The 22,728-nt window shown below is 52.9% G+C and overlaps 9 protein-coding genes across 9 annotated transcripts; 3 read left to right on the forward strand and 6 right to left on the reverse strand.

The window, feature by feature from the left end:
* Window positions 1-566: 566 nt before the first annotated feature.
* On the forward strand, window positions 567-1,643 carry PV08_01675 (uncharacterized protein; the record flags this gene model as incomplete). The annotated part of the gene is made up of 2 exons (XM_016376036.1): window positions 567-1,376; window positions 1,473-1,643. 2 exons carry the CDS (start codon window positions 567-569, stop codon window positions 1,641-1,643), a joined length of 981 nt encoding a protein of 326 aa, XP_016241312.1.
* Window positions 1,644-4,062: 2,419 nt separating this feature from the next.
* Window positions 4,063-4,916, reverse strand: PV08_01676 (uncharacterized protein; the record flags this gene model as incomplete). The annotated part of the gene is made up of 2 exons (XM_016376037.1): window positions 4,063-4,220; window positions 4,280-4,916. The coding sequence occupies 2 exons, from the start codon at window positions 4,914-4,916 to the stop codon at window positions 4,063-4,065; spliced, it is 795 nt and encodes a 264-aa protein (XP_016241313.1).
* A 1,344-nt stretch (window positions 4,917-6,260) lies between these two features.
* PV08_01677 (phosphomevalonate kinase) lies at window positions 6,261-7,667 on the reverse strand (the record flags this gene model as incomplete). The annotated part of the gene is made up of 1 exon (XM_016376038.1): window positions 6,261-7,667. The coding sequence occupies one exon, from the start codon at window positions 7,665-7,667 to the stop codon at window positions 6,261-6,263; it is 1,407 nt and encodes a 468-aa protein (XP_016241314.1).
* Window positions 7,668-8,583: 916 nt separating this feature from the next.
* Window positions 8,584-9,501, forward strand: PV08_01678 (uncharacterized protein; the record flags this gene model as incomplete). The annotated part of the gene is made up of 1 exon (XM_016376039.1): window positions 8,584-9,501. One exon carries the CDS (start codon window positions 8,584-8,586, stop codon window positions 9,499-9,501), a length of 918 nt encoding a protein of 305 aa, XP_016241315.1.
* A 935-nt stretch (window positions 9,502-10,436) lies between these two features.
* PV08_01679 (uncharacterized protein) lies at window positions 10,437-11,423 on the reverse strand (the record flags this gene model as incomplete). Its single annotated transcript, XM_016376040.1, has 1 exon — window positions 10,437-11,423. The coding sequence occupies one exon, from the start codon at window positions 11,421-11,423 to the stop codon at window positions 10,437-10,439; it is 987 nt and encodes a 328-aa protein (XP_016241316.1).
* An 800-nt stretch (window positions 11,424-12,223) lies between these two features.
* Window positions 12,224-14,916, reverse strand: PV08_01680 (cell division control protein 48; the record flags this gene model as incomplete). Its single annotated transcript, XM_016376041.1, has 7 exons — window positions 12,224-12,681; window positions 12,724-13,635; window positions 13,673-14,300; window positions 14,357-14,606; window positions 14,674-14,732; window positions 14,787-14,814; window positions 14,864-14,916. 7 exons carry the CDS (start codon window positions 14,914-14,916, stop codon window positions 12,224-12,226), a joined length of 2,388 nt encoding a protein of 795 aa, XP_016241317.1.
* A 1,467-nt stretch (window positions 14,917-16,383) lies between these two features.
* PV08_01681 (uncharacterized protein) lies at window positions 16,384-16,896 on the forward strand (the record flags this gene model as incomplete). Its single annotated transcript, XM_016376042.1, has 1 exon — window positions 16,384-16,896. The coding sequence occupies one exon, from the start codon at window positions 16,384-16,386 to the stop codon at window positions 16,894-16,896; it is 513 nt and encodes a 170-aa protein (XP_016241318.1).
* A 451-nt stretch (window positions 16,897-17,347) lies between these two features.
* On the reverse strand, window positions 17,348-19,051 carry PV08_01682 (uncharacterized protein; the record flags this gene model as incomplete). Its single annotated transcript, XM_016376043.1, has 3 exons — window positions 17,348-18,522; window positions 18,575-18,736; window positions 18,784-19,051. The coding sequence occupies 3 exons, from the start codon at window positions 19,049-19,051 to the stop codon at window positions 17,348-17,350; spliced, it is 1,605 nt and encodes a 534-aa protein (XP_016241319.1).
* Window positions 19,052-19,921: 870 nt separating this feature from the next.
* On the reverse strand, window positions 19,922-22,626 carry PV08_01683 (uncharacterized protein; the record flags this gene model as incomplete). The annotated part of the gene is made up of 2 exons (XM_016376044.1): window positions 19,922-22,408; window positions 22,459-22,626. The coding sequence occupies 2 exons, from the start codon at window positions 22,624-22,626 to the stop codon at window positions 19,922-19,924; spliced, it is 2,655 nt and encodes an 884-aa protein (XP_016241320.1).
* Window positions 22,627-22,728: the final 102 nt, after the last annotated feature.

Genomic DNA, 22,728 nt, shown 5'->3' on the forward strand with positions numbered 1-22,728 from the left:
TGTCTCGCACTTTTTTGCCTCGCACTTAGAACAAGCAAACAAAGTTAAAGCTAGATGCCATAATAGAGTGTATGCTTTTGCAAATCCATTTGGGTCTGGGGTAGACACCGAACGGATAACACAGTACAGTAAGTTTGTCCTCCGAGTTGAGGGTGGATGAGTCTGGTGGGGTGGGCGGGGACGTGCTCCGCCGGGCCGACAGATAAGCACCACCACTATTGAGCTTCTCTGGCTGATGCAGTAGTTGGTTGGTTACAATAGCTTCCCCGCAGAGCCGAAGCGTCCTTCGGCTTATCAAGTTATCACTCGCTCAGCTCAGTCATGCCACATGCAGGTTAGATGATTGGTAAATCACTGTTAGGTACGCCGACAAATCAGTCCGCATCTTCGCCTAATTCAGCATGAGTGTGAGCGCCCCGCCTTCGAGTCTTGCGAGTTCCAGAACAGCTGGCTAGGTGTACATAGATCAACCTCGTATCCGAGGATCCCAAAATGTACGGGAATTACTGTATTATTCAGATAGTGTCGAACGTTTTCTCAATCCAAGACGCCGAGCTATTGACAAAATGTCGAATACAAGTGTGATCACCCTGGACTCAACCGTGCCAGCCGCCGAATCGTCGTCCGTCACCATCAAAACCGAGGGGGAAAATAAACCGGCCCTGTCTGAATACAATGCTTCTTCAACATCGTCCTCGGAACTCGTCGCGGCCATTTGTCGTGACGGAGGCGTCATCGTCCGGAACTTTGCTTCCAACTCGACCCTTGGCGCCCTCGAGCAGGAGCTTCGACCTCACCTCGAAGCCGACGAAGGCTATGAGGGCGAATTCTTTTCCAAGGAAACCCGGAAAGCCCAAGGCCTTGCGGGCAGGTCACCAACCTTCTGCAAGGACATTCTTGCCAACGATCTGTGGCGCGGGGTCTACGAAACATTTCTCACCACCACGACCAAATCATGGACTGGTGATACGCTCCACGAATGCGTTTCTCGCCCTCAGCTCAGTTCTTGTGCGGTGATTGCTATCCGTCCAGGCGGCAAAGCACAACCCCTCCACCGGGATGATATGGTGCATCATGTGGACAATCCAGCCATCACAGCTGACCAATATCAAATTGGAAGAGACACAAGCGTTGGTCTCTTCCTGGCGGGAACCAAGACTACAAGGAAAAACGGAGCCACGCGATTCCAACCGGGAAGTCATCTGCAGGCGACAATAAATCCGCCCAACGAGCAAGACTCGGTCTACGCAGAATTGGAGGCGGGCGATGCTTTCATGATGCTGGCGTCCTGCTACCATGGCGGATCTGCGAACAAGACTGCGGACGAGGAAAGAGTAGTTTATATTCACTTCATGATCAAGGGATATCTACGTCAGGTAAGTGTGCGCTGCTGTTTCCAGCCTCTGACACTCCTGTTTACCTCTTCTGTTGAAAGTGATATCTTTTCTTAAGACGTCTTAACTCGCCCCTAGGAGGAGAATCAATACCTGGCGGTTCCGCGAGAGCAATTGCTCCAATACCCCGAATTCGTCCAACGGAAAATTGGCTACGAAATCAGCGAGCCTTATCTTGGCTGGGTGAATTTGGCCGACCCGCTAAAGTTCGTAAAAGGGGAGGAGACGCAAATGAGTGATTTATACTGATTGCTGGGACGGCGCAAACCCGACCGGGGAGCCATGCTTTGCATTTTGAAGAAAAGATGGTAAAGATATGCCAGTTCGGCTTTCCTGTTATGACGACAAGGGTCAAGGAAGGAATGGAGCTCTTGCTCCACCGTCCTGACTCTGATCGATATGTGGAGAAACATCGACCTGATGATTCTTCCCGGGCAGAGTCAGTTGGAAACCTTGGCTTCATAATGCCCTTTTCGATTCAGTGATGTTCCAGAAGCGTGACAGTGTACCAAGCACACCGCCTGGTAGTGAAATGGATCGCATTGCATCTTCATCTGTGGGAAGAGGATACGTGACTCACTTTGGACTCGCAGCTGTATCGATGACTCCGATGGTCGGAACATTGTATGTCCCACATTAGTTCAGGCAGACTTGATTTTCAATGGGGTTTAAGCAGACCACCAGGTCGGGATCATAAGTTTACGAGACATGGGTTTTTGCCGCGAGAGGCATTTTCTTGAGCGCGACGGAAACGGTTCAACTCTTTCAGGTTGTAGAAGTAAGCTCGCCAGACGTGTGGAGGGCCGTTGTTGTGCTTGATATTGACTTCGACAAAGGTGTACGAGCAGCTGCATGAGCATACATGGCCACATTCAGGGAGCTGATGGATTCTTGCTGTGAGTTGATCAGTTCTTCGAGGAAGCGGGTAGCAGGCGTTCGAGCGTGATCGATGGTGTCAAGAGTGCTGGATGGATCATCTTCGTGCCCAGGTACCTGGATCAGTCGTTCCCTTGGAGTCTCTCTCTGACGGTCGGTATATGGGATTGTCGTCAGAGATGCTGATCGCATAATCTCGAATACCTGTCCGCGACGACTTCTCCAACACCGCCCTCCCTGAGAGCAATTACACCTGGCGGCGCGGTCAGAATCTTCATGTCACTCTCTCTTGAGCCTGGCCTGCTGCGCCTTCGATCGCCCGGTCGAGAAAAAGCTGAAGTTTGCCCTGCTCGAGGGCGTCAGCCTCTTCGGGCACAGGGAGAATGGCATCCGTCAGGCAGACCGACCCGGAGAGGCGTCCGGACACGACTGGGTTCTCCACCGTGGCCATAGAGCATGTCCACGGGTTCGCTGAGGGTCGTGGGTACCCCGAAGAGATTGTCCACAACAAGGCGCTGTTCCCAAAAGCTTTACTCGAACGTCACGAGAGGTGCGGATTAAACAGTACGTTTAGTCATCATCCATTTGTCGAGAGACGATTGGTTGCATTTTCCACGACACCTTCTTCACACAGCCGGCGTCTTTCCGGTCGTTGAACGTGGCAGGGAAGATGATACAGTAGGAATTCGCGATAATGGGTCGTTGAATGTACAATCGTCACTCACCTACAATTCCTTCCATGGTACTCGGTGGAACATCGGTATTTATCATTGTACTCGTACTCGTTGAAGCCCCCAAAAAATGGGATGTTCAAAAGAACGGACGCCATCATGACTACTACGAGGGCACCTAGAGTTCAGGTAGGTACTAGATAGAGGTAGGCAGTAGATATAGGCGCCGAACAGTACAACTCAATTAGGTACAGTTGAACGAATGATGTGGGTGTACATCATATTTCCACCATCTCCTCGTTTCCACCTCCAGACGACAATAACAAGAGACTTTGGATACTCCGCCTCCGTCCTCTCCGCACTAGGCAGGTATGTACCTACATATGTACCTTGTATATACTCCCGTAAACGCCCCACGGAACCCTCACACGCAAGGGGAAGCCTTGCTCGCAGTCAATGAAGCTACAATGGAGGGTGCTGAACGACATAGTTTGTGTTGTCCTTTGAAGCAAAAAAGGTATCCGTACATCGCTCCATGGATCTCAAACTTGATGACGATGATGAGTAAAAGACCGCACCGGTACGACAACTTCCCTCCCCATATTGCCATGGGTCCAACTCATGCTTTTCTTCCACAATGGCATATCTCGACCCTTCCCAGGGCCGGCCTTATATACAGTCTTGTCGAGACCATCCACGCACCTCCTCTCAACACTCTGTCCTCCACTTGTCGTCGCGCGCCGCCCATTCTATCTCGTGCCATCCCCCACCTTCACAGCCAGAAAGGAGTTTTGATCTAAAAACCAGAAAACGTAAAATGGGGGCACCGACAGCCACGCGGGTGCCAGATCAAACCAGGGCAGGAAATGGAAGGAGGAGAAGGAGAAAGAGGTGCCTCTCCTCGTGCACATATGAAAAATAAAACTCCAGAAGAACGGAAAGAATGTCGCCTCCGTGCGCCCAACGCCACGCCCCGGGTTCCACAACAAAGCAAGGCCTGTACTGACACTCCCAGAGACATAGTCGGCTCCGAAGTTCAACTGTCCACTGAATATTGTGGGAATGTCTCAGACCGATTTGCGAAGTTTCGAGTAAACTCGTACTCTGGTCGATACATGCTATCACATGATAATGCATCGACACCCCGGGCTTCTGGTCTCGGTTTCACGGTTCCCCGCCATTGAAGACTTGCCGCCTTTCGCATCCTCATCCTCGATATAATCCTGGGGTTTGATGGTCATATGCAACACATTTGGCGATTCCGTACCAAACTTGTAATCTGCAAGAAAAGGCTGTTAGCAAGAAAAGACGTGCCGAGCAAGCGGAAAATTATTATACCTTTCAAGGACGCCTTATCATCCAACATTTTGCCCATGCTAATCAGTCGGATGTAGTTTGGACTGCTGGGTTTCGCTTCCCACTCTTCCCTCCATTCGCGGAGGATCAACTCTTTTAATTTGTATACACTGAGATTGAACGGGTCGTTCTCAGCCACCTCGACGTTCCTTTTGATCAGATACTTGTTGTCTAGTCGGAACGGGTGCCGCGCTCCCGAAGTGAGCAGTAATGTCACCACCAGAACTGGGCCCGTGACCTCGATATCCTTTGCCGGAACCACTGGTGAATCTGAAGACGGGCCAATTGCCGTTGTATGCGTCCGCGTGAGAGCTGGCGAATCGACGACCGCTGACGGAGGAAGCGGGGGAGGAGGGTGCAGGGACTGTGAGATGGCGGTGTGTGTGTCTGTTCTCACGGGGCCGGTCATGAAGGGTTCCGACGAGGCCGTGTCTTGTTGTGATGAGGAGGAGGGCTCTGCTTCGGTGGTTGGGGGGTTGGTCTTTGGTAGACTAGACATCTCGACGGGAGTAGATGTGGTCGTCTCTTTTTGCGTGCGTGGCTGTTGAGGAATGTCTTGAGCAGAAGTTCGAGACTCTCCTTGCTGGAACTGTTCAGCAGCAGTGTTGGCAGAACTCATGGCCAGAAATCGCGTTCGACAGTAGGAATCAGGAGGGAATTCGGAGGTGCTATATCTCGACCGATGACTGGACACGCGGCTGTGGGAGCATGAAGCGAGCGACGGTACGGAGCAGATGCGGCAATTCTGCAGTGTTTGATCAAAGGTGTCGCAAGATCCAGCTTGAACGGGGAAATGAAGCAGGGTGCGGAGGTGTGACAGATGATCGGATGCGACCTAGTCCGCTGGAGGATAAGCGAGCAACAGAGACAAAGTAGTCGTCGACGTAGGGCTTGCAGACGGTCAATGCATGGTTGAGATGCTCTGCTAACGATGGAATTGCTGTTCACGTGGGAAGATGGATGACGGACAGATAAACAGATGACGGTTGATTCGACTCGATCAAGTTCGTAGCGAATGGATGATGAGATGGAAGAGATGGAAGTGGACTGGTGAGACTGCGAGTAGCGTCAAAGTTGGATGGATGGATGGATTGATCATCAATCAAGGTGGGTGAGGATGCGATGGATTGAACTGGGGGAGCCGAGACTGGCCCAGGATTCTGACTTCAAAAACGGGAAGGAGTCAAGAAAGCAGGGAATCGACAGCCCAAAGCCAGCGGGAGCCTTTTAACTTTGGCCTCTTTTGCATGCCTACGACTCTGTCTCCGGCCCACCGGCGAGGGTGCGGCTCATTATCAGGCGTGGGTGAGCCTGAGCAAAGCCACTAAACCGCCGTGTGGGTAGTTTCGATGGGCATGACAGCTTTTGCTTTTAGGGGCGGCAGAGCACATGTGCCAGGTGGGCTAGTAAGGCATGGGGTACGAGTACAGGCTGCGGTCAGCACGTTTACAGGGGCTCCATAGGGGCCTGGACACCCAATACCTCCTCTTTAGTACAGGTACTTTAGGTGGCGATGTGGCCTGTGCGAGTATAAGCTGAACCTGACTAACTCAGAGTACCCACCTAACCTAGGTAGGTACAATGCAAGGCCCCTTAGGCTGGCGAGGCCCGAGGTGGACACACCCTGGGGCTCCGTCTCAGCCTCAAAGGCTTGTGTCTTACCACATGTCCCTTGCCCGGATCTGTCAGCCTTTGCTCAAGTAGGATGTGTGCACATTCTGTATCACGAGTCCATAACTGCCCGTCCGTCGTTCTAGACTCAATCATGACTAATAATAAGAGATCCAACCGGCAACTCCCGGAGAGTGCAATGAGGCGCTACGTTCAATGAAATCGGCATACTCCCTAGAAATCGCGGAAATGTATTGCAGTATATATCTTCGCACACAGCGAACGTCAGAAGACCTGCTACCCCTCTCCAGGGACGGTGAGGTAAGGCGGTAAGAAGTCGAGAGAAGTCAACTCACACCCATTCGGCATACTGACCAACATCTTCCCGCCGCATTCCCTCGTTCGCCTGCTTGACCCCGAGCAGCCTGACATGACCTATCGTCGCACCTGAATCATCCCTGCCCTTCCAGCCTTCCAGCTTTTCACGCAGCTGACGAACAACCTCGACATCATTCCTGATCAGAAGCGCGACGGCATCATACCCGCCAGCGCCAGGGGCGACGCCTCCCACGACGCCGGGCAACGAGGTGCAGTAGTCGAGCAGTTCTGTGATGACAGGGGGCTCAACGGGCACCTCGGACTTTGCCGACATCTCTCGCACGAGGCTGCGAACAGTCAAAAGGATATCACTGAGACCCTTGAGCCCATCCATTCCTTGAAGTCCCTCGGCTTCGTCTGCAAGCCGCCGCAGTTCCCGACATAGGTCCTCGCTCCCCCGCTGAATGGCATTCCACAGCAAATCTGCCTCGTCTGGCTTTTCTTTCCGCCATTGCAGAACCTTCCGCACCATCCCAGGCGTTTCCGAGCCACAGTCGACGTCGCACATGACCAATATGAGACTGTCGGGGATCTTGACAGCGTGAGCAGCGACCTCGACATCCCATCTGGGGTTCAGCTCGAGATCATCAACACATAAACGCAATCGGTCCCTGAACCCAGGACTGGACGGCTCCCCGACAGTCTCCAGGATCGCTGGCGTGAATCTTCTGTAAAGACACGACCCATACACGGCCGCCGCGACGTCGAACCCCGACCCGACTTTCCCCTGTGCCGCACAGTGCGCGGCCTGAGCTAGATTGTGAATGACCTTTTGCGGCAGCAACGCAGCGCCGTCGCAGCTGTCTTTGAGGTAAAACGCCAATAGAGCAGCCACCAAAGACGTGACCAGGGCCGCAGACGAGCCCAGCCCGGTCTTGTGCGCATCCTTCAACTTGACGCCGAAGCTCGAAAAAGACGCCGCCGAAGCCTTGGACGCCGCAGTCGATTGTGAATAGTAGTCGTCGTCAGCGAGAATAGTAATCTTGGTGCTCGTCGTGATATCCTCGTCCTCGCCTCGACACGAAACGTAGCTCAAGACATAGCGGAGAGTCGTCTCGACAAATTTGTTCGTGTTGGTGGTGGTCGACGTCTCGCCGTCCTGGTCCAGTACAATTTGCTCAACACCGACAGCGACACCTTCTTGGAGAGTTTTTGAGCCGTCGACTTTGTAAAGCCATTTTGCCTCGATGAACTGGGGTGACTGGACGAGAACATGCGTCCCCGTCAACGAGCTTGGTTTGTCAGTCCAGGCTTCGACACGGGCGTGGATCCGAGCGTTGAGGCCGAATACGACTCCGGTGTGTTTTCTGTCGAGAACCAAGAACCCGCCTGCGAACAAGACCTTGCCCGGTGCCGACACGGCGACCGCTGACGGTGACATCGAAGTCGTCGAGGATCAGGAAAACAAGGAAAAAGGGGGTCGGTCCATAGCGACAACCTTGAGAACCCGTTTCACGAAAGGAAACGAACGGTGTGTCCGCGCCGCTTTTACCCGCCCACCCAATTTGGAGCGACCATCTGCGCTTGGCGGGATTGGTTGTCCCCGTTCAAATGTCGACCAAGGTATCTCATGTACATACATACATACATCCCTATGTACAAATTGATTAGTCTCGTCGCCAAAGTACAGTACGTAACGGCAGTCGCTCCCGTCGGCCTCGGTGCAACACAAAGAATCTCAGCATCATGCCACAACGCTGGATTCCAGTACGGTGGCCGTGCGAAGCAAGAAGACCAAGAACCGTGCATTGAGTTTGTGCAAGAAATTTGTCAGCGCTCACCCCTTCGGCATACCTGATGCAGTACGATGCGGAGAAAACGACTGGAACATTCCGAAACTCATGCTCTGCTGCAATCTCATACTACGAGTGCTCTTTCGAGCTCGGCGTCCTAGGATCCCCGCCGTTGCAGAGGGGGTGCCATTTCTTGAAGCTACGCCAGCCAAGTCGGGGATTCCAAGCTCCAGACATCAACGCAGGTGACTTTTCTTGCTTCCAAGGTCTTCTGGGACCGACCGACGGACACGGCATGATTATTTGACCGCATCTGTTGGTTGGCCATCGATGAGACTCTTTCGATGGGCAAGCAAAAGATGACGAAGAACGTATAAATCCAGGGTAGGCCAAGAGGACAATGATCCCAAGACTTGGAAATCAAGTCGGATGTAAACGGGATCGCAGGAATAGGCAACCCGACCTAATTGTTCCTCTAAGTGTCCAAGACAAGACATCGATCCTGAGCCAAACCTTTGACAAAAAGGCAGGAAGAAGCCTCTCCAGCAAAACCACCCCGAAAAGATGAAGGTCGCCGTCGCAGGAACCGGCGACGTAGCAAGTTACCTCATTGAGGAACTGGGCAACTACGGCCACGAAGTCGTCGTCCTGACACGGTCCTCGAGAGCCGAGCGGAGCTTCGAACAGCGCGAGACCGACTACACGGTCTCGTCTCTCGTGTCGGTCCTCCACGACTGCGAGGCGCTGGTCTCGACGGTGGCCGACTACAGCAACCTCGCCGTCGGCGTGGAGGCCCATCTGAACATGCTCGAGGCGTGCCTCGAGTCCGCCAAGTGCAAGACCTTCGTCCCCTCTGAATGGACGTGCGACACGCAGACGTACCCGGACGAGCCCAGCTTCCTGCGCGAGTCGAACGAGCTCCTGCACGGCAAGCTGGCGGCGGCGAGCGCGGCGAAGGACATCCGGACCACGATCGTGTGCACCTCGTGGTTCGCCGACTACGTCCTCCCGGCGTCGAACCGCCACCTGCGAGACATCGGCGCCCTCTGGCCCATGGACCACGGGAAGAAAGTCTTCACCGTCTACGGGCCCGGCACGCAGGTCGTCGACCTGGTCCCGGCGCGCGACGTCGCCCGCGCGCTGGCCGTGCTCCTGGACAGCGAGGAGCCGTGGGACCTGTACACGTACTTCTCCGGGCACCAGCTGACCTGGAACGAGCTGTTCGCCATCGTCAAGCGACGCGACCCCGCCTGGACCTCCGTCAGGCAGTCCCTCGCCGCCACGCTGGCGCTCATGCGCGCCCCGGAGCACTCGGAAGATTTCATGCGCTCGCAGTTCGAGATCTTGTCCTACACCGGCGCCTCGAGGCTGCCGGGGGACAAGGTCCAGGAGCAGCGCACCAAGTTCTTCCCGCTTGCGCATTTCAGAACCGTCGAGGAGCTCTTGGACAATGCCGTCGCGAAGCCAGACGGCATTTTGTAAGTCCCTCAACTTGTGCGGCCCAGTATATGTTGTATACGTATATATAACAACTGAATCCGTGCACTATACTCGGGACAAGGATATAAGACTGTATCGAGTGAATAGCTCGGTGAACAATGTCTAAACGTGCAACTTTCTTGTCGCGAAAAAACAAAAAACAAAAAACAAAAATAAGATGGCTTATATTACACGCGGCTTGTGTTGCGATCGAAGAATCTATTGGAGCAACTCCCTATGAGGTGAGAGTGACTAGGTCGTCCAGCAAAAGACGAGCACCGTGTCCTCGTTGAGTTGGGATCAGAGTAGTTAGTGCCCAGTCTACCTAAGTACAGTATTGCTCGAGCCTCCAGGATGATCGATGTGAGAATGAACAAAGTACCTTCCTACATAAACCATACCTCACACCTGCTCCGTAGCGTCGTTCACCATATTGGTATGTTCAACACGAGGGCTCAACAGGCCCGGCATGCCCATGGCATACAAGTGATCACACCTCGTCTTTCCCTCTGCTTAGACGGCCCATCGGAGCCAAACCACACGAATCCCTCCTCTCCATTCCAACTCCTTGAAACTGCTGTGATATGCTCATTATACGTGAGAAAAAGATGCGCGACCATTCCGTCCCCATGTGTGGTTGGACTACCTTGTAGGTCGAAAACGCCAGAATTTGCGCCCGAGACCATAACAAAGACACGCATGCTCTGTGCTCGGAGAAAATCACCGGCAATGGATCGGAAAGCCTGTTAGAAGAGTCCTTTGATCGCGGTGCTTTCCACAACGAAACCGCACTTAGGACTGGGGAAACTTCTCTCCGGATAATGAATGGTCTGGACGATGGTGGTAAACTGAGCAAGGCCGAGTGGCCTCCCCGGGTCTACTTAGTTGCCAGAACTGGTTCCCCCTTGTCCGTCTCGATTTGGATCTTGACTCTCCTCTCACAACTTCTGTGCTGGGACCTGCGGCGTCTTCGCATCTTCCTTGCCCTGTGCGAAGTCGAGTCCCGCACCGGGCAGGGGCGGACCTGTTCCTGCTCGTCTTCTCCTCTCGCGTTCAGCGAGCCCAGCACCAGACTGAGTCTCAATCTTATTGAGCATGGTGCCGAACTCGGTGCTGTTTCTGAACTTCATCCCCTGCATCCAGCTATCGTCCTCGTCACTGCCCAACCAGTAACTTCGGCCAATGCTGACCATGGCTCGTCCCAGTTTCCCTCTCCATCCTTGCCCTTGTGGCTTCGTCTCTTCGAACGGGTTCTCCACCATCCCGGTTTCCGCATTCGCAGCGGCAGCCTTGCCACCGTTAGTGGATGATGCGATGTGCTGTCTGAGGACCATGCGCGCCCAGGCCAGGATGATCAGGCAGAAGTACGCCCGGATGGTCCAAAGCATTACGATGACACCGATGCTGTTCATGCTCTCGGTCCCTAATACGCCGTCTCCAATGCCGCTACCCGCGGGGCCGTCGGCAGGCACGACGCCTGCAGCAACAACGTTATCCTGGCGGTCGGCGGCCGGGTTCGCCACGACTTCGACACGGCTCACATTCATTTCGGGACTGGTGAAGCCTGAGGTATCGTCCATCATCCCGTGTCCGGGGCCCTTGGCGCCCCCGCCGCTCTTGCCGCTGTCGTGCTGAACAAGCACGAGGAACCACGTTACCGCAAACGCAGCCGTGTACGCCGCGTTGATGACGCTGTCCAGCACGTAGAACCAGGCCAGCGCAAGACACTGCAGCGGTGTTTGTTTCCGGATAAACGGCGCCAGGTACGCCGTCAGGACCAGTCCCAGCACACTGTACACGTACATGCTGAGCTGGAACCCCGACAGATGGTAGCCCGTGAACAGGGCGAGGATGCCGTAGAAGCCCGCGAGCTTGTTGATGAGGAGGGAGAGCGTGATGAGAGAAGCGCCGGTCGAGAGGTTCATGGTATAAAGGAAGCGCTATACCACCAGGGTGATCAAATTGTCAGTACAAGATTTCCCCAATTCCCGGTCCTCTGCATGGCACGGGGAGCAGCGGGAGTCGCAAAAAGAAATCGATCAGTCAATCATACCTTGGGCCTTCCCAGCCGATGAAGATGCACCGAGATGCCCATCTTTTGTTCGCGAATCGATACGGAGGAGGACCCCCAAAGAACCAAAACTTGTAAGTCGCCAATATAGAACTCAGTATTTCAGGATTCAAGTGTCGTCGTGAAGAACAAAGAAGGATTTAGGTCAAAGATGAAGAATGGGGAAATTGAAGGAGCAACGGAGGTCGTTCTTATGGGACTAAACTATAGACTGTGCAAGCCTCTTTTGGGGGCCCAATTATTTAACTATTGCACCCGAAGCCTCCGGATTAACTTAATAAGTGTCAGCCTCATTTCGCTATGATTTCATCAGCGTCATTGGGCTCCAAGCCGACACCGATTCCCACACAGTTGCCCTCTACCAATATCCTTTGTGCATTGCCACCCACACAAAAACAATCCGAAACGCATTGCAGACAACTGGAAGATGACTAGGAAATACTCTGATCAACCATTCTATTTTATTCACTTCATTCTCTAGTTAGAATACAACAAAGTTGGTGGCCCATCTGCAAGAAAAATGCTAGAGCCTTTGCCTCGCCACCTGGGTAGAGATCTCGAGTATAGTGACTCGCAACGCCAACCTTCTTGCATTTCCATGTTCATGCAGATACTTCGCCCCAGTTATCAATTACCCCATATTGCACTCGTGCCTTAATCGTACAAGCTATCGTCGTTGCCGGCTTCCCCGAAACCATTGCCGTTGGCAGCTGCAGCAGTCTCTTCAGCAGATGGGAATTTGAAGAAAGCACTGCCATCACTCTGCTTCATGGCTTGGGCAAAGGCTTCGTATCGGCGGATCTCAACGTCACTGACGGATCGTCGAGCAGCTTGCATGGCCTCTTCGAAATGAGTCTTGGTGAGTTCTGGGACTGGGTCATCCAAGTCCTCGTCCATGGTGTCTTCGCCAGCGGCTTCACGCTCCTTTTGACGCTCGATATCGGCAGCAATGGACTGCTTGATGGCGAGCTTGACAGCACGCTGGGTGACAAAGTCCAAGTCGGCACCCGAGAAACCGTGGGTCTTGCTAGCAATGTAGTCAATGTCGACATCTGGAGCGACAGGGGTCTTGCGAAGCTGAGCTCGCAGAATGGAAGCACGCGAGGCTTCATCTGGAAGAGGTACGTAGACCTATGTATCGAGACGGCCCGGACAGCAAAGGGCATTATCGAGCTGTTCCGGTCTGTTGGTGGCGCCAATGACGAACACATTCTTCTTTGAGGTCATGCCGTCCATTTCGGTCAAAAGCTGATTGACGACACGGTCAGATGCACCCCCGGCACCGCCAACGGAACCACCCCGCGACCTGGCAATGGAATCTAGTTCATCAAGGAAGACAACGCAAGGTGCTGCTGCTCGAGCCTTGTCGAAGATGTCTCGGATGTTGCTTTCGGATTCACCGAACCACATACTCAACAGCTCAGGGCCCTTGACGGAGATAAAGTTTGCAGCGCATTCGTTGGCAACAGCCTTGGCAAGCATAGTCTTACCAGTACCTGGTGGACCATAGAACAGGACACCACGAGATGGTGAAAGCCCAAACTTGAGGAATTTCTCTGGATGGTCGACAGGGTACTGGACGGACTCGATGAGTTCGCGCTTGACACCCTCGAGGCCACCAATGTCGTCCCAGCGGACATTGGGGACTTCGACAACGGCAACTTCGCGGAGGGCGGATGGGTTGGAAACGCCCAGAGCGAATCGGAAGTTCTCCATGGTGACGCCGAGGGAGTCAAAAACCTCAGCATCAATGGTATCTTCATCAAGATCGATGAGATCCATCTTCTCACGAATCTGTTGCATGGCGGCTTCCGAGCAGAGAGAGGCAATATCCGAACCGACGTAACCACGAGTTTCTGCGGCAATTGATTCCCGCTCAATATCGTCGGCCAGCGTCATGTTCTTGGTGTGGATCTGAAGAGTTTCAAGACGACCGGTGGGATTAGGAATATCAATGTCGACCTCGCGATCGAAACGGCCGAAACGTCTCAGGGCAGGATCAATCGAGTTTGGTCGGTTGGTAGCAGCCATGACGACAACATTGGACCGAGCCTTCATACCGTCCGCTTGAGTGAGCAACTGTGAGACAACACGTCGTTCGACTTTCGCCGTTGGTTTTCTCTCGCTTGGGAGCAATCGAGTCGATTTCATCGATGGAGATAATGGCCGGCGAGTTCTTCTCCGCTTCTTCGAAGGCCTTTCTCAGGTTGGACTCTGATTTACCGGCCATCTTTGACATGATTTCGGGACCGTTGATCAGGAAGAAGCAGGCACCGGTTCCGTTGGCAACCGCTCGGGCCATTAAAGTCTTACCGGTACCGGGTGGACCATACATGAGGATACCTCGGGGAGGCCTGATACCGATAGACTTGAAGAGCTGAGGATGTCTGAGCGGTAGCTCGACAAGTTCCCGGATTTGTGCCATTTGTTTTCTGCAACCACCGATGTCATCGTAGCCGACCTCGTTCAGGTTTCCTTCCTCGTCCTCTCGCTGGATGGGCTCGCCTTCGCAATGGATGACAGTGTCTTGGGCAACGATGCCATACTCCGGAGGGTCCACCTCTACTACCTTGAACTCCACCTGTCGCATGCTCGCTCGAACAGTGAAAAGATCTCCCTGTCGGACAGGACGGTAGGCTTCGCGGAAGTAGGGCGCAAGGAAGACATCAAAGAGAGATCCGGTTAGACCCTCGATTGTGTCGGCAATAGGAAGTACGGCAATTCGCTTCGCCTGGGACTTTGTTAATACTGCGACTTTTTGGTGGAGAGAGAGAGTGATATACTCACATATTTGATATCGGGGCAGGGATGAACGGTAATGATATCGCCGTGCTTGACTCTCAGGTTGTGACGGACCACACGGTTGATTCGTGCGCTCCCATCATCGAGATCGTCATCGGCAAGGACGATAAGGACAGTGTCTTTTCGCTTCTTGCCCTTGACCAGCACTGTGTCTCCTCTGAAGAGCTGTAACGTCTCCATCGTATTGTTGGAAAGAGCAATGATCGAGTTGTCATCGTTGGTGGCGTCCGTAACGCTGCGGTCATTCGTCGGCCTCGTGTTTCTTCACTTTGTGTTTCCCGTGTTTTCCAACCTACATTGACGAGTTTGACTCGTTCGGCTCCTTCTTCTTCTTGAGGATGGCAGTAGAGGTATCGAGCTCCTAAGAAAGCTGTCAGTCCGGACTTCGCCACGTCTGTCGTTGATATTGCTTTACCTCTTTCTTCTCTGCGCCCGAGGCGTCACTATTTCGGTTAGCTGACGATCTTGAGGTGGGTTCCGAAGAGGACCTACTTCAGGTTCACCTTGTGAGGTTTGTGTTGAGTATGATCTGGTTGATCAGACATGATGGTTGTTGTGAGAGATGGATCTAGAGGCCGGATAGATGGTACTGATTGCTCCGCAGATCAGTGCTTGGATGCGAAGGAACTGCTAGACCTTGAAGCCGGAGGATTAAACGAAGGATGGATGTAGACGCAGGAAATGTAGAAGCTGGACGAAGCCTTTGATACAGGCAGTGATGAGAAGAGGGTTTGATGTGGTTCTTGGGAAGGTGAAGAGCAAGCTGCGAGAAAGACGGGAAACAGTGATGTAGCCGCAGGGGAAGATGAGATGGCTTGAGGCTTGGCGCTCTCTGGTCGGTTAACGCTGTCAGCGCCCCAAACACGTCGCCCAGTTGCCGCCTAAAGTTGAGAAGCGCATGGAATCTTCTCACAACGCCCATTCGCCGGCCTTGCCACGGTTTACTTTACAGGTATCTATTGTCACCTATTAGACAAGGCTGACAATTGATTGCTACCAGTATTGTTTGCACCATTGAACACTATCTATAGTGCCTAAGGTAGGTAATTGTCCAAGGCAGCGGTTACTCGTACTCGGACGTGGAAAGGTCCTTGCTGCATAGAGCTGTACATTAGTACACCCGGTACGTACAGACTACAGTGTCGTGTGGCGTTTCCCATCCAACAAGCCGGTGACACCATCGCCTCATTCATTAGTGTGAACCTCAGCCCTTGGAAAATTTCAGACACGGCGTTCCTCTTTGCCCTCGAATCAAGATGAATAATCAATATCGCGACCTTATTTGCCCTACATCATCATCATAGACTCCTGCATGGCCACTGTGAAGTCCCGACAAATCAACCCTGAAGCAATGCCGGACACTACCTCGTACGCGCATCCGTCTCGATAACTTCCCGGAGATTTCTTATCATTAATTCCGACCATCCGTATCAGTATCCGTAGCAGTATGCGGGTTTCCGCTCCGCCCATACGGTTCCTTAGTCCTTTCCGCCCTCATGCGGAGAAACGAATTCCTTTTTTCGTATTGTCTCTGTACCTGAACTTGCATTCACGGATGACCGTCTCTGATACACTGTATGAGGCACCGTGCAAGCCAAAGAACAAACTTATTCTGGGATTTGGATATCTCACTGTGTCCTACCGATTTGGAACAATACTTTCTTGAATCATTTCCTTACAACTACTCTCCATTTCGGAGTGCTGCTGGCCAGCAATCATAGATAACGGAGACCTTGTCCGCCTGAGAGCCCTCCACGGTCTGTCTTTCGAGACGACTCTCGCGTCTACTTCTGCTGCTGGTCTACTAAGAAGCATCGTATCAACGAACCTCTCCACGAGCGAAAGCGATTTCAGTACACCATCTGAACAATACCTGTCCGGATCAGAAGCCGTCGAGCGAGCCAGAAAGCCCACCTCACCCAGAGCGGACACAGGGACACACGCCTTTGCCTTTGCGACCCAATCCCCACGCCTTTCCTTACCACTCGCCCTCTCACTGCTCCCCCTACACCATGTCTGATACGCCACAAATTCAAATCCCAACTCCCACATCCCTAACCTCCACATCGAGCTCGCTCCCGCCGGAGACGTCACAGGCGCTAATCGCCCACCTGCGCGCGACAGGCCAAATCTCCGACCTCTCGGCCGTCCTCGCCGACTCGCTGGCACGGACGGGTTGGACAGACCGGGTGCGCGCCCTCTCCCTCGAGCTCCTCCGCAACGGCACCTGCGACACGTTCCCCGAACTGCTGACCGAAGTCCTACGGCGAGCCAAAATCCCCAACTCGAATACCTCCGCGTCCTCAAATTCCACAAGTAAAGTGAACGGGACGTCGACACCGACGAATGGTGCCACGGGAGGCATCACAGGGAACAACGCAATAGCGCTGAGTAAGGAGTGGTCGGGCGGACCCGATGGCTTACCTGATGTGCGCATCCCCGAGACTACCGTCGAGCTGGGCGTCGAGTTCCTGAAGGACAAGATCAAAGATGTTGTGGAGCCGGTGGAAGACGATAGTGACTGAATGAAAACACCAATCTGTAAACGAGTGTAATAAGATGGACGAATTGGAAAGATATGGCATCGGGGTGTCTTGGATATGCAAGAGCACATCTTTGATTTGAGACTTGAAATGCTCAAGTGCACCCTACCTAGGAAAAGGCGGCGACCTCAAAACGAAAGACCAGTTGCAAATCAATGACCAAATTACGAGGCAGAGTATTGGGGAAATTTGCAGCAACCTTTGAATTCGCAAAATGCCTCCTCCTAGGGACCATTTCCTTTGCACTGTACTCGCTAATGGGACATCTCTAACCAAAATGATTTTTCACTGTCGTCCAACCTCAAATCTGTATCATACCTATTGGGATCTCGTGTGCTCTTAGACATGATCCAACGCCTAACACACATAGAAATCTTTACGACTGTACTTCCTGCCCCCGATCTGTCGCACCCACTGCACAAGGTAGAGAATGCTAAAGAACGCCACCGGGCAGATTCTGTGGCATTGCACTCCGCACACTCGCCGCACTCGAAAGCTGCCCAGCGCTTCCTAAGGGCTTCACACCCCCAGCGGCAGCACTGCCTGGATCATTGATTGGATTCGCCAGCTTTCTTAGCATAAACATTGGCTTCTTGCCTTCTTTGTCCAAGTCTTTGAAGAGAGCGAGCGGCTTCTCCTCGAGGCCGACGCATCGCTCTTGGTCGCCGTAGACAATGTACAAAGCATACTGCCGCCAATCTGCCTGGATATTGTACTTGCGCAATGCAGCCGGCAAGACCTTGTAGCAAGGATCTTCCAGTCCCACGCGGAAAGACTTGAAGATCTCTACACTGGGAGCCTCTGCGCCGCTGCCAGGTGTATGCCCACCAGCCGCACTCGATGGTAACTGTGGCGGTACGCTTGCTGACTGTTCTCTCGAAGGTATTAGTGTGCTTGCATTTGATATTGTCGAATTCGTCGGGTTGATCTTCGCACTGGCACTCTTTGCCGACGTCGGTGGCTCTCGTTCACTGGCTACTTGAGTCGTCCGAAAATCTTCTGAGCCATCGTATCTCGATATGTTGTTTCCGTCGCGCTGATAACTCCGTGGTGCTAGTGGCTGATGCTGGTAAGGTAACGGAGACGTAGGTGAGGGAATGCCCGGGCTTGGGTGAGGCATTGCTCCGCCTGACATTTGAGCCGTTAATGAATTGCTAGCCAGACTTGCCGCAGCACTGGGGTCAAGCGACGAGTTATCTGCATATGCCCTACCCTCGTGAATCGTGCCTGGGATGTGGGTGGGTGAATTGTTCTTTGGTGTCGAGCTCAGGCCCAATTTCTTAGAGAAAGTCCTAGTAAGACTTGTCTTCTCAGGGGCGGCTTGTGTCGCTAGGAGAGGAGGCAGGGGAGATGGCTGGTCTTGCTGATACATTTCCGGGCTGAGGGCTGAAGACTGGTAGGGTGCATAGGGCAGAGGTTCGGAGCGTTCTTTGGCCATCTTGAAGACAGGGAGGAGCTCCTGTCGCAGCTTGCGGTAGTCGTCGGCCAGCCGAGTCAGCTGCGCTTCAGCTTGGGCTATTCGCTCCTCCCGCAGGCGTATGAGAGACTGGGCGAGACGATTGATATCTTCTTTCGTGGCCATTTCATGGCGAGGGTTGACTTCGGCGGCTGATCAAAACATGTTAGCCGACTGTGTAAGGCCGCGTCTCCCTGTACTTACTCGGTGGAATATAGTCGTCAGGTTCGACTTGGATGTCCTGTCTCACTTTCAAATCGTACACATTCTTCAGTATGGTCAGCCGGTGTCCGACACTGGCTATGCCCATCTCTTTGAGCTCTTCATGTTTGAGGGCCACAAGCGCCTCTCCCTCGATGCCATGTTCTGTCCTGTCTGTTAATCCAGTCCTTCCCAGAGGTGAGTTCCCATACCTATAAAAGCCTGGCAATACTGCCGCAGGTTGAGACTGGCGACGAATTGTGCGCACTCCTCTGGGGTCCATTCTGTTATTATTGTTCTCGGTAAACTCGATTCCTCTCCAGCTGGGTCAAAGGTGGTGGGAGTATGTTCGTTCGAGGCAGGTTCGGAGGATGTCTCGGAGTCTGTGTGTAGTTGGGTCGGTGAAGTCATGACGCTTCTCTCATACTCGTCGTCGGCATCAGAGTCTGCATGATATGTAGTTCCACTGGGAAAAGCCATGATGTGTTCTCTCTAGGGCACAGGCATGTAGTGCCTGGGGGATGGCTGTAGATCCTTGCTCTCCAGCCGCAGGGAGGGTCGGTCACCCGTCAACTGCGGATCTACTCGAGAAAGCCAAAACTAGGTCTCGAGCTTATTCAATGGTACGATACGGCGCCGAATTTCCTGGATAGGAGTCGATCGATATGCAGTTCGTCTGTCGCGGAGGTGTGTGCTTTCGTCTAGACGTCGTATCGGGCGCCACGCTATGGCGTTGGGCTAGTGAACGATGCGATTCGCAATCGAGCTTCCCCCTTTGTTCTGCCTCACAGTCTCTTGAGTTTGAAGAGAAGGCTTTGCGAGTCTCTGATTCCTTTCAGTTACAAGCAAACTGTCCCAGAGCTCGTCTCCCGCGTAATCTTGATCCAGACTGATGTGTGGAGTGGCAGAATGAAGCGAGGATCTACAGGACGCCTGCGACTCTAGCGGCCTCCGACAAGGCTAGTTCAACTTTCTACCGCATTTCTACAATTGGTCTACTTGAGACCGGGGCCACGGAGGACCGTTCGCATCTTTTTGGTTCTCTCATGGCAACAAGGTGAACATTTTCTAGAATGCTCCTGAGGCGTGCTAGCCCTCACTAAAGCGACTACTTGGTTGCATCCAGCCATTGCAAGAGGCGAAAGGGGAGATGTTCAATCTAACACGGCCGCTATTGTTCTTAGCGAACAATAGTTCTCAGTGAAAAATCATTTTGTTTCACTTCTTTCTATCCCTTCTCGGTTCATTCTGCGGACGGAAATCACCAGCAGCCCATGCAGGCGGCGTGGGAGCCATAAGACGAGGGGAAGATATCTTTATTTGGAGCATTTAAATGCTCACTCCGCTAACCTACAGAACTAAACGCTCAAACGAATACTGCCCCTTACTCATGCTCTTCAGCATGCTCATTTCTCGAGCGCTTCGTTTCAAAACCTGCCCACCTCCTTTTCTGACCTTATATGGGCTGATGACATTTTCGGCTCGAAGAGCCAGGGGGAGTCCGCCGCGCAGCTGGAAGCCATCGTCCTCTTTGGTGTTTTCCGAGTATAACGTGACTATCTTTCCGGGCTGTTGGGTAAGTCTCGCAGCAGGGCCACCCACTTGGAGACGACCACCGGCGCTTTCATGCTTTCGTATTGATTCTTCGTACCTTAACGTCTCTCGTAGTATACCTCGCAACTCGGTGGCATCTACAAGACTCTCAGTGGCATGAGTGATTTCCGTCACAAGATCTGGAATTATATTGCCGACAAAATCTTCGTTTTCTAGCGCGCCGATGATGCCCAGAGGTCCGATAGCATCCACACAACTTGATAGGATGTTGATGATCGCACTGAGCGGCATGCCCGAGACCTTACTGCGCGCCTCGATGGGAGGCAAGCTTTGAAACGATCGAGTGTGACCACCCTGGAAGAGCTGTTGGCGTAGAAACTGGACCAGAGCCAATGTCTCGCGTTGGCTGAACAGAGACCTCAAGCTTTGTGTGATTGTTTTGGTCGAACCGGCACCCAACTTGTTTAGCGACAAAACCAATGCTGTCTGGAGCTGAGGTGGCAACCACGTAGGATCAGAAGTGGATGTTTCCAGCGTTTGTATTTGCATTTCCTGCTTGCCACCGTCTTCGTGACTTGTTGCATCCGATTTTGAAGCCGGAGCTGCATCAGCTACTACTGTTAATGCCCGCGACAGAAGCGCCTGGGCAACCGCAGCTTGCTCCTCGGCGTAAGGACTGAATCCCGCCTCAAGGCATTCGGTTAGCAACTTCAGGCTTGGATCGACCTCTAGAAGTGCCTCTGCCACAGAATCGAGTTTCACAAGCTCCGCTGCTCCAGGGCTATGTGATGATACAGCTCGCTTCACTCCGATATGGGAAAGTAACCCCAGCCTCGAAAGCCAGACGATCAACTTGAATGACGGAAGCTGGATCTTTAGCCGTGCATCGGGAGGAGCATCTTGGGGGGTGCCTTCGGTCGACTCAATATGGAAGATCTTGGTGAGGATGTAATTGGTTTTGGCATCTGGAATTGCAAGGCGAGTCGCAGGCAGGTCATCGATCATGGGTGGCGGCAAGGACGATTGCAACAGACCGGACCTGAGATCCGCGGCAAATACCTCTTCAAACCCTGTTGCATCACCTGCTTGGGCCAACTCATCAAGCCTCTTCCTTACAGAGGACCAGCTCTTACTTGACACGCTGTTATCACCAGATGAGCCGATGGCGAGTCTTGGAATGTTTCCACCTAAACGATGTGCTTCGTCGTGGAGCTTGACGCCGAGTCCGATATTCTGGATCAGCTGGCTTCCGGCATGCAGCTCCTTTGACCCAGCTGAAAGCGAGATATCGATCGCGACAAGATGATGGCGACGCTTTCCAATGACACGAGCTGAGTGGCTCAGATATGTGATGAATTCCACCGGGCCAATTTGACCTTCGGCAGTCATTCTGTGTCGTTTTCGTTTAAGGTTGGTCCTGGTGGTGTCCTGCTGCAGTCGGATCGATTGATATTTGAGATCATAGAGCCGCAGAGATTCCTGGAAAGAGCAAATGGCGAATGCTGGAGTGATAGCCATGATCTCAAAGCTCCCATTGATGGCGGTATCCAAAGTAGAAATTGTAGCAGGTATCATCTTCGAGAGATCATATGTGGAAAATGTTGCTCCACATTTAACATAAAGATGTGAAGCATGTTGGCCGAAAGTGCAGCGCCTCTCCTTTGCGTTGCCATGCCGTGGAATTTCATGTTCAAATAGGGGTGTAACGGATGTCATTTGTGGCAGGTTGCCTCCTTCGGTGGTGTTGACTGGCCAGAGACCGTAAAAGATCCTTTGATCATTATCATCAGGTTGGGCCTTGCTATATGCGAGGGTGATGTAGGAAGTATTATCCTTGGCTTCCCTAAGCAAATCTGTTCGCTGTTTCAAAACCGACTTCTCTGCCTCCGCCGAGGTGAGGTGCTGTATCGCCAAAACTTGAAGGTAAGGATGCTCTTTAGTATTCAATGATATCCTGGCAATTCGTCTTTCCAGATCGGCTGAGAATATTGTCAAATTGCCGTTAGCCTGGGCAATCAGAATTTGGTTTCCAGCATGCGGCAAGACGTCGACGAGCATGACAGGCTCCTGTCCGTTGAGTGGGGGACTCCTAACAGACTTGACATGCTGCTGTTCTCCGTCAAGGCTTTCGAACAACTGTATTTGCAGAGACTGTAGTTTTAGGGCGCAATAGGATCTTCGATGTAGCTTGTCGTCCACCGCAACGCGGACTGAGCATGGCGGACCCGAGAAGGAAGAATTCGGTGGCACAGGAAATGAGGTCAATATGTTTCCATCTTGTGCCTGAGGGAGTTAACGACGACGAAGTGTGGCCGGAGCTTTGACAATCATACCTCATAAATATTCAAAGAATTTCCATCAACCGCAGCACAAATTTCTTTCCTTCTTCTTTTCACCCCGTCACGCACCGTGAAAACAGGGCCAATGTGAGTGGCAGCATCGGGCCGTGCAACGCGAGGGAGTCTCACGAGAGGATGGGGAGCTGAGATTTCCATTGTCATGGCGTCGACATGTTCCTTGTCTTGCTACAACGACAGGCCTGGACGATGTTTCGCTAGAGCCTCAAAAATTCGCACCCGATGGAAGAATCTGCCGTAGTTTTG

The sequence above is a fragment of the Exophiala spinifera genome (genome assembly GCF_000836115.1).
Source record: "Exophiala spinifera strain CBS 89968 unplaced genomic scaffold supercont1.1, whole genome shotgun sequence".
In the NCBI taxonomy this organism is placed as follows: domain Eukaryota; kingdom Fungi; phylum Ascomycota; class Eurotiomycetes; order Chaetothyriales; family Herpotrichiellaceae; genus Exophiala; species Exophiala spinifera.